Source organism: Guillardia theta (genome assembly GCF_000315625.1).
Source record: "Guillardia theta CCMP2712 unplaced genomic scaffold GUITHscaffold_34, whole genome shotgun sequence".
Lineage (NCBI taxonomy): Eukaryota > Cryptophyceae > Pyrenomonadales > Geminigeraceae > Guillardia > Guillardia theta.
In genome coordinates this window covers 254,697-262,524 of record NW_005434640.1, presented here as the reverse complement: position 1 = coordinate 262,524, position 7,828 = coordinate 254,697, and the positions used below count along the sequence as shown (strand labels likewise).

The following is a 7,828-nucleotide window of genomic DNA, read 5'->3' as shown; positions in this document are numbered from 1 at the left end:
TTCCTCCCTACCTTCCTCCCTCTTTCCTCCCCACCCCGCCCCCTTCCCGCTCCCCCGGGGCTTCTCGTGACTTGATGCTCCATTCTCCATCTCCCCTTCTTCTCCTCGTTTTGCTCATTTTCGCCCACAGGTCCCTGACTGGCTGCTGAAGTTTGAGAAAGTGAAAACGAACAAGTCCTGGAAAGTAGAAGACGCAGTCTTGAACTAGTGCAAACGTGACAGATCTTTGCAAAGATTGTAGAATACAACCAACTTGTAGAACAACCGAACAAAGTTGCCAAGTAGACCTCCTCCCCCCCAGTTGGGTATCTTGTGCAAACAGCACGAATGGCGGGGCTCTTCCACTTGTTCTGCTACTTGCTGACTTGCACGCACCCCCACTGAATCGCTTCTCTGAACTCAAGTGATCCTTCGTCCTGGACCTCCATCGCCTGTCAGAAAGACTTCTTTTCACTCCGCCGTCTTCGTGCAATCGGGATGGCAAGAGAAGAAACAATACGGAAGGCAGAACAATCTGGTCCATAACATCGCGCAGACCATCGAGTTTTGTTCATATCATCATAATGCAAGGTCGACAACAGCAAACAGCGACACGTTCCTCACAGTTTGAACAGACTTCACCTCATCTACAGCTGCTTGCAGCATCGCGAGTCTTGTTGCAAGCTCTTTCTGAATCAGCAGCTGCCTCTCTTGCCCGTCCTGCAGAACACCTTCAGTGATCCTCAAGACAACATCATACGTCGGCGAGAAGAAGGGGCGCGTAGACTGAGGAGAAGGGGTAGAGAGAGATACCAGAGGAGAGGGAGGGAGAGCAAGGAGCAAGGAGCAAGGAGCAAGGGAGTTGGCAACATCTCGCCTTCAAACTCTCGTCACAGACGACGGGCATCTCCGCAAGCTCCTTCCATTCGGAGACGTTGAGCCCTGACAGTCGTGCGGGTGAGGTCGGGCAAAGTCAGGAAGAGGAGGATGTATCACTTGTTAGGATGAAGTGCATCGAGATCACACCCTCCCTCCCCAGCTGCTCCACCTTCCGCGAGAGGTTCCTGCACGGCAATCAGGTGGGCAGGAGGCTGCATCAGCTCCCGTCCTGCACCTGATGCAGTGAAGTAGACTAGAGCAGGCCTCTTCCGATGCCCCGGCTTCCGACGGCGCGTAGCCGTGGGCGGGCCGTTGTTGTCTCTGACTCTCTCCTGTGATCGTCACGACGATGTTGCTATATACAGGCCTCCTTCTCCTCGTCTCCTTCTTGCCAAGGATCTTCCCCGTCCTTCTCAGCCTGAGAAACCTCAGTCCGATGCAAAAGTGCTGCCAATCCCATTTACCAGCTCTCGATCCCCGGTACGATCTCCTCCACCTTCCCCTCCGCCGCAAGGGCATGCTGCTTCGCAACTTTCTCCTCAGGAGTCAGGTTCCGAGGAGGACTGACACTGCGAACTCGTTGCTTCGACCTTTCCACCATCCCTGCCCCCCTACCATCTGTAAACGATGAGATTGGCATGCATACAAATGGTAAAAATCGCACCTGAAAATCGAAGATGATTGTGAAACCCCCTGCAGGAACCATCAGCTCACCTGCTGCAACATCTCTCTGCCTTCTCTCTCTACCAGATCACTTCCGCACTCGTCCTCGACTCTCTCTCGCTCCCAGACCCTTTTTTGCTCGTTGATACCCCCGCAGGCGACCTAGACGACTGAGCTCTTGAAGATGCATGCATGCTGTGAGGCAGCTGCTTCAGCCTGAGGGAGGGAACGAGCTGCACTGCCGAACTTGAGATTTGTTGTGCATGCGGCGGGGACGGAGAAGTGAAAAATTGGCCAGCTTGCGGACTTAACTCGGAACTGGCCCGGAGGTGAAGTGGGGAGGTCGAGGAAGGAGCAGGCGAGGTGCGCTGGGGAAGTCGAGGAGGAGAAGGAGAAGCGGAGGACCGAGGGGGGAGGAGGGAGGGGGGGGACGAGGAGACGAGGACGGGCGAGAGGGAGAGACGGGTCAACCCCAGCATGATCGCCGTCAAAAATCCGACGGCGATTGTGTGATGATTTGAATCGATTTAGGCGAATAAAATCCATCGCAGATCAGATCAGACCAACTATCGGATCCAATAAAATTCGAAGCATTCAACCGATTTAAATCAGGGTACCGCCGGTCTTTCCGGGAACCCAGGGGTACTTGATAGGCCGGTAGGGGCCGGTGGAGGGGGAGAGGGTCCAACTGATTTTGTTGAAGTTGGCAACACCTGTCATATAAGATGTACCCTTCTGCTATTTGATTTATGGGAAATAGAGGGGTATAAGATGTCTCGTACTGGCCAACTTCCAATTGCACGGACCCGGAGTCGGGCCTGTTACTGGTAACCGTACGGGCATTTTGAGGAACAGCCTGATTTTATCAGGAACAATTTGAAAATAGCCATTGACACTTTAAAAAAGTTGAAATGAGCTGTTGTGGCTGCCCCGTGGCCGCGGACGGGGATGGAGGGACGAACCTTGATGGAGGGAGGAGAAGGAGGAAGATGAAGAGGGACTGAGAGGAGAGGATGGGAGAAGATAGTAGGCAAGATACGGTACATCAGGAGTGAGAACAAGTGATCATTGTGAAGGATAGAATGGTATTCAAAAGACTGACAAAGGATTCTTAAGTTTTTTGAAACTGGGAAATCAAGGGATGTAGAAAGAATACTGAATTCTATGGCAATATCCAGCAATATCACGAGATGATGTAGAGACGATGGAGGAATGTACTTTGATGCATCGTTTGGACATGCATGTTGGAAGGAATGGAATGAGAAACTACTAGGTTTGAAAAAATAACGCTTCGAAGGGAGAGTGATGCGAGGAATATTCTCATTCATGAAGGGATCGAAAAATTGAGATCAATGTAATAGAAGTTACAGTAGAGGTTTTTAGAAACCCTTTGTGCGCACGACTTAGAATGGAAGGAATCTGACATGTTTGTGGAATCAACCTTGCTGCTGGAGCTTGCCTGATACACGCCTACAGGTCAAGATGAACTATAGCTTCATGTCCAACAACGCCAGCCCGCCTGGCGTCACATACACGATGGGGAGGCCCATAACTCCAACCTTAACCAACACATCGCCAAGCACCACCAAGAACAGTCAATCGGCCAAGTATGGCTCTGGGAACAACGAAGAGCTCATGGACAGCAGTAAGAATGCCCGTCCTGTGCGTTCATTCATGATGACCGCGTTCCTCAGACAAGGCTGGAGTTGGAATCTTCTTCGCTCCGAAGGAGGGGAACAAGAACATCGTCTTCGTCAAGTCTATTGTGAAGGGAACCTCGGCAGATCGCGAGGGAACCGTCCAAGTGGGCGACATAATCCAAGAGGTCGACGGGGTGGAAGTGAAGGGGTCGGCGATGTCTGAGCTTCGCTCTCTAATCCTCGGGGAAATAGGGACTTTCGTGACATTGCAGTTCTTGCGTGAGAGTGCAGATGGAGAGCTGTTTGAGTACAAGGTGTCGCTGATCAGGGGCAATGCCTCCTTCTTCTCCCAACTCAAGGAAAAAGTTAGGCTGCAGGTTCTGTGAATCAACTAGGATGCGATGTTGTGGAGGTAACAACCGTTACAGGAAGAAGTAGACCGAATCAGACTTGCTTACAAGTCCGCGGAAGAAACGAGGGAGGACCTTCGTGCCAAGGTACATGCTCAAGCTTTGACTCTCGTTGTGTGATTGCTGCCTTGTGAAGTTGAGCATGCTGGAAAACGACACCAACTCTGACAGAAGCGAAATCGATGAGCTGAGACGTCTGCTTCGGTATGAAAAGAACTCACAAACTGTTGTCTTCCTTGCGTTATTTGAAACCCAGCACAACGGAGGAGCGGTTGCATAGCTTGCAGTACTCCGTCAGCCAGTATCGTCGTGAGAAGCAAGAGATTGAAACGAGAGTCATAGCGGCCAAGTAACACACCATCATCATCGAGATGGAAGTTTCTCACTGTTGATGCTCCCCCTCAGAGAACAACGCGACCAGGACATGAGGAGCCTCGAGCAGCTCAGAGGATGGCTCACACAGGCCCAGGACAAGCTGGCCAATGCGCATCAGTCTCTAGAGGTCTTGTTTCAGTCTCTCAGTGCTCTTGGTGTTCACCTGTACATCAGTCTACCCGCAAGAACAAGTTGGAGCAAGAGAACTATCTTCAGAGCGAAATTAACAAGCGTTCAAGCCTCGAGCAAGAAGAGAGCGAACTGAAGAGAAGGATGGAAGCTGAGTACGTTTCTCCGCTTGCAGTGTAAGATGTACTGAACTCCGTGCTCCTGGTCAGAGTGGAGAGAGATCGTAGAGAGAGGGAGGCAAGAGAAAGGGAGCTCATGGCAATTGACGAAGAGAGGAGCAGGTTTGTTTTCACAGAGCAAGCTTGTGTTGGTCTTGTTCGTCCTGATTGTTCACATACAGGTATGAAAAGACCTGCAGGGACACTCAGGCTGAAATCGAGGAGATCATTCGCAAGAGAGAGGTTTTGCACCCTCGTGCTGTTGGACGGGCTCAAATTTTGCGCAGATGATTCAGTCCAGAATTTCTAGAAATCTTCAGCAGAAGAACAAGGTCTTGCGTTTTCTAATGTGACTTGAATTATTGATTTTCATGCCAAACTTCAGCTTCAAGATGACAACAACAGACTGAACCAAATGCTCCAAGAAGCTGAAGAAGCCAGATCGAACATTGATTCGGCAAGGGCAGAGAAGGAAAATAAGAACAAGAACATTCAGGCTGAGATCATGGAAGTAGAAGAGCAGGTGGCATAAATACAAAAGATGACTCTGAGATGAGAAAATTCTTATGAAATGATAGATCAAAAAGCGTGAGAAGATCATCGACGATCTCAAGCAGAAGCTTGAGAATGAAAGAGAAAGAATGGAGAACGCTCTGCGTTTTGAGCAAGAAAGCAGAGCTGAGGAAAATGCCAGGTAAATATCGCGATTGAAAACCTTCAAGGTATCGATGACTTTTGGAAAGATACCGCAAGTCTGAAAATGAGCTTCAAAAGCGATTGAACAGCACCAAAGATGTAAGCAACGGTGTCTGCGATTCAGTTGTACTGATATGCTTCATCTGAAGGAGTACAGAAGGACCAAGGAGGATTTGGATACCAAGCAGTCGAAGTTCGAAGAGAATGCTATGCGCATGGGACAGGTGAAGTAGTCAGGTTTCGTGCAATGCCATTCTCTGAATGGTTGATCTCTGCAGGAGAACAAAAGCCTTGAGGCCGCACTCCAGGCAGAAGAAAGTCTGGCAGAGGTCAGATGATTCAGTTTCAACCCTGTGCATGGCAGGCTGAATTGTTGGTATAGGCTCTTCGAGAGAGAATTGCAGTCCTCAGAGACCATCTGTACAAGATCGAAGAGGAAAAGAACAAGGTCCACGTGGACCTTTCAGGTGCCCAGAACCGACTCAAGGTAACAACTTTTATCATCGCCCTCTTGCCGCTCAACACGTCTGCGTGCCAGGATGCAGAGGCAGAGAAAGCAAGAGCTCTGGAAAGAGAAAGGCAGATGAGCGAAGAGTTGGAGAGAGAGACTGCAAAGGAACCCGAGAAGATTGAGGCCATGGAGGTGTTGAAGATGCAGCTGGAGGATGCAAGAATCGGTGAGCGAGCTGGAAGCGTGTGATCGTCTTGTCTTAAGTCAGCCATGATAGACAAAGAAAAGCAGCTCTACGAGGCCAAAGTGCAGGAGAGGATGCTCTCCTTGGAGAACGGGGACTTGCAGCATGTGCTGGAAAGAGCCTACGAGGACGGGAGGAAGATCGTGGACAAGGAGAGGATGAGAATGCAGAGCGACAATGACTTCAAGAGATCACACGAAGAGCTTCACAAGCAGTGGGAGATGCTGCACAAGTCCCAGGTCACAAGTCTTGACTTGCTCCACATCCTACTCCCCACACTGTGCTCGAGACTTGAGCTGACGGGAAGGTGACAGGAGGAACTTGCTAGAGCGCTGCAGAATTGTTCTGTTCCCTTCAGGGATTTCGAGGACTACAGCAGGGAGGCATTCATCTTCCCCGATACCGCCCCGAAGACCTCAAGGCCGCTCGAGGTAGTGAAGTCACTCGTTTCCTGTTCCTCCTGTTCTTGTTCCAATCTTTGACTGCCAGGTCCCTCCCTCCAACAACACACCCGTGAAGATGGCGTACTCCAGCTTGCAGGTACCGTACCTGTGCACCACTTGAGGTGGTGACTTTGCAAGCAGTCAAGTTCGAACAATGGATATGTCACTTCTTCGCCGTCCATGGCAACATATTACAACTCAACTCCAGTGACTTCGACGATCCGTCATCTTGTTCAGGAGTCATCGTTCTCAAATGACAATGGTTCATTTATCTAGAAGCGAGCAAGAATCAATCTGATACCATCGCAATCTCCCTTGCTCTCAAGAGACTTTAAGAATTGTCGTTGTAGGCAACGATGATGTTTGGTCATCCAAAATGAAAACCTTTCTGTTTACCTTGCCGCAACCGTTGCGAAATATTGCAGCTCGCCTACAACTGCTCATGGCTCTTACGGCGGCTGTATACCTTGCAAGACCTCGAGTTTGAAGACGATGAAACGTCCAACCCTCAGACTTCAATCCTGACAATCAAGTTTGACGATTAAATTTCAGCCTGGAAGATCAAACTTCATCTCAGACGACCACATTTCAAGGACCGTCCACTGAAGCACAATGGACGAAAGTCAATGCCAAACAATCTCATCCCGTCTGTTCTCACGTCAGCACTGCCATAGCGAGTGGTAGCCTGGGATAGACGTCGGCTTCATCCCGTTCCAACACCAGGGGATGTCAAGGGAAATGTATGGGACCATCTTCCCTCCCCGCAGGAAAGTCCCGAGGGCCAGGAGGATCTTTGAGATGTTGGAGGAGAACTGCCCGACGAACCCGAAACCGTAAGAGAGCAGGATGAGGTCTACCATGATTTCCCGCAGGTGCCGCTGCCTTCTGTCAGCATCGGAGTCGAAAAGTCTCTCTTCTAGAAATATTCTCTTCCTCTCCAAGTCCTGGTCCTTGAGCTCCAGGAACGCCCGGTCCACATCGTCTTGCCAGTAGAACGTGAGCTGTGGGCACTGCCACCGGATCATGTCAATGGCGTCTGCGTTGTCAGTCGCAAGGTACACGTGCGTGATGTTGTAGCGGTCAGACAGCCTCTGCAGCTCCTGCGAGTAGTGGGAGACGGCGAAGCATTCCTTGGGATCGCTGGTGACGGTATGGGCGATACAGAAGTCGCCATGGCGGATGTGGATCCCGAGGTACTCGTCTGGCAGTCCTATCTTCTTCCTCACTGCCTCAGCAGCAAGCAGCATCTCCTGGTTTGGCTTGAAGAGGAAGCCGGCGAGGGTGGAGACGAAATGGAAGAGAGGGTTCTGCCTGCCTTGGAAGCATGCTGCGAACCCCTTCTCGATGTCCCATGGCGTTGGGTCGGGCGCCATCCTCGGGTAGACGAGGGGAGCTCCTCGAAGGTCGCAGGGCGAGACCGGCTCGAACGCGCAGGAGAAATTTCTGTGCTCACAACCTGAGCATGCACCTTCAGGGCACACGAGGGAGCGAGCGGCGCAGCTTCATGCCCTACCTGCGTACACCCACTCTCCCACGAAGGCGATACTCCTCCTGTCTCTCAGAGCCCTGTGCATCTGCACGATCATGTAGTTGAAAGTGCTCCCGAGCCCGTAGTTCATGAACCCTGCTGCAACTACGTCTGTGCATAGCGTCCTCCTCTGCCTCTCCTCCATCATTTCCAGCAAACTTGCCTTGCACGCGTCCGATTGCTCGCCCAGCCGGTCGAACTTCCCCACACATTCGTACGGGGGGAGAAACTCG

General features: G+C 51.1%; 4 protein-coding genes across 4 annotated transcripts in view; 2 read left to right on the top strand and 2 right to left on the bottom strand.

Annotated features, from left to right (window-relative positions):
* GUITHDRAFT_71226 (hypothetical protein) overlaps window positions 1-208 on the top strand; it is a gene marked incomplete at both ends in the record, with an annotated part of 2,964 nt that extends 2,756 nt beyond the window's left edge. Inside the window, one exon of the mRNA XM_005832524.1 lies at window positions 131-208. Coding sequence (XP_005832581.1) covers window positions 131-208 — 78 coding nt within the window. The remainder of the gene's footprint in view (window positions 1-130) is intronic.
* Window positions 209-558: 350 nt separating this feature from the next.
* GUITHDRAFT_108474 (hypothetical protein) lies at window positions 559-1,715 on the bottom strand (the record flags this gene model as incomplete). Its single annotated transcript, XM_005832523.1, has 7 exons — window positions 559-710; window positions 874-921; window positions 976-1,043; window positions 1,094-1,276; window positions 1,323-1,476; window positions 1,523-1,551; window positions 1,606-1,715. 7 exons carry the CDS (start codon window positions 1,713-1,715, stop codon window positions 559-561), a joined length of 744 nt encoding a protein of 247 aa, XP_005832580.1.
* A 1,288-nt stretch (window positions 1,716-3,003) lies between these two features.
* GUITHDRAFT_108473 (hypothetical protein) lies at window positions 3,004-6,343 on the top strand (the record flags this gene model as incomplete). The annotated part of the gene is made up of 20 exons (XM_005832522.1): window positions 3,004-3,166; window positions 3,216-3,538; window positions 3,590-3,658; window positions 3,708-3,775; window positions 3,828-3,920; window positions 3,977-4,073; window positions 4,121-4,251; window positions 4,416-4,476; window positions 4,521-4,582; window positions 4,639-4,756; window positions 4,812-4,927; window positions 4,977-5,028; window positions 5,079-5,153; window positions 5,208-5,258; window positions 5,312-5,416; window positions 5,468-5,606; window positions 5,658-5,931; window positions 5,983-6,055; window positions 6,114-6,164; window positions 6,209-6,343. 20 exons carry the CDS (start codon window positions 3,004-3,006, stop codon window positions 6,341-6,343), a joined length of 2,256 nt encoding a protein of 751 aa, XP_005832579.1.
* Window positions 6,344-6,726: 383 nt separating this feature from the next.
* On the bottom strand, window positions 6,727-7,743 carry GUITHDRAFT_138822 (hypothetical protein; the record flags this gene model as incomplete). The annotated part of the gene is made up of 2 exons (XM_005832521.1): window positions 6,727-7,523; window positions 7,581-7,743. 2 exons carry the CDS (start codon window positions 7,741-7,743, stop codon window positions 6,727-6,729), a joined length of 960 nt encoding a protein of 319 aa, XP_005832578.1.
* Window positions 7,744-7,828: the final 85 nt, after the last annotated feature.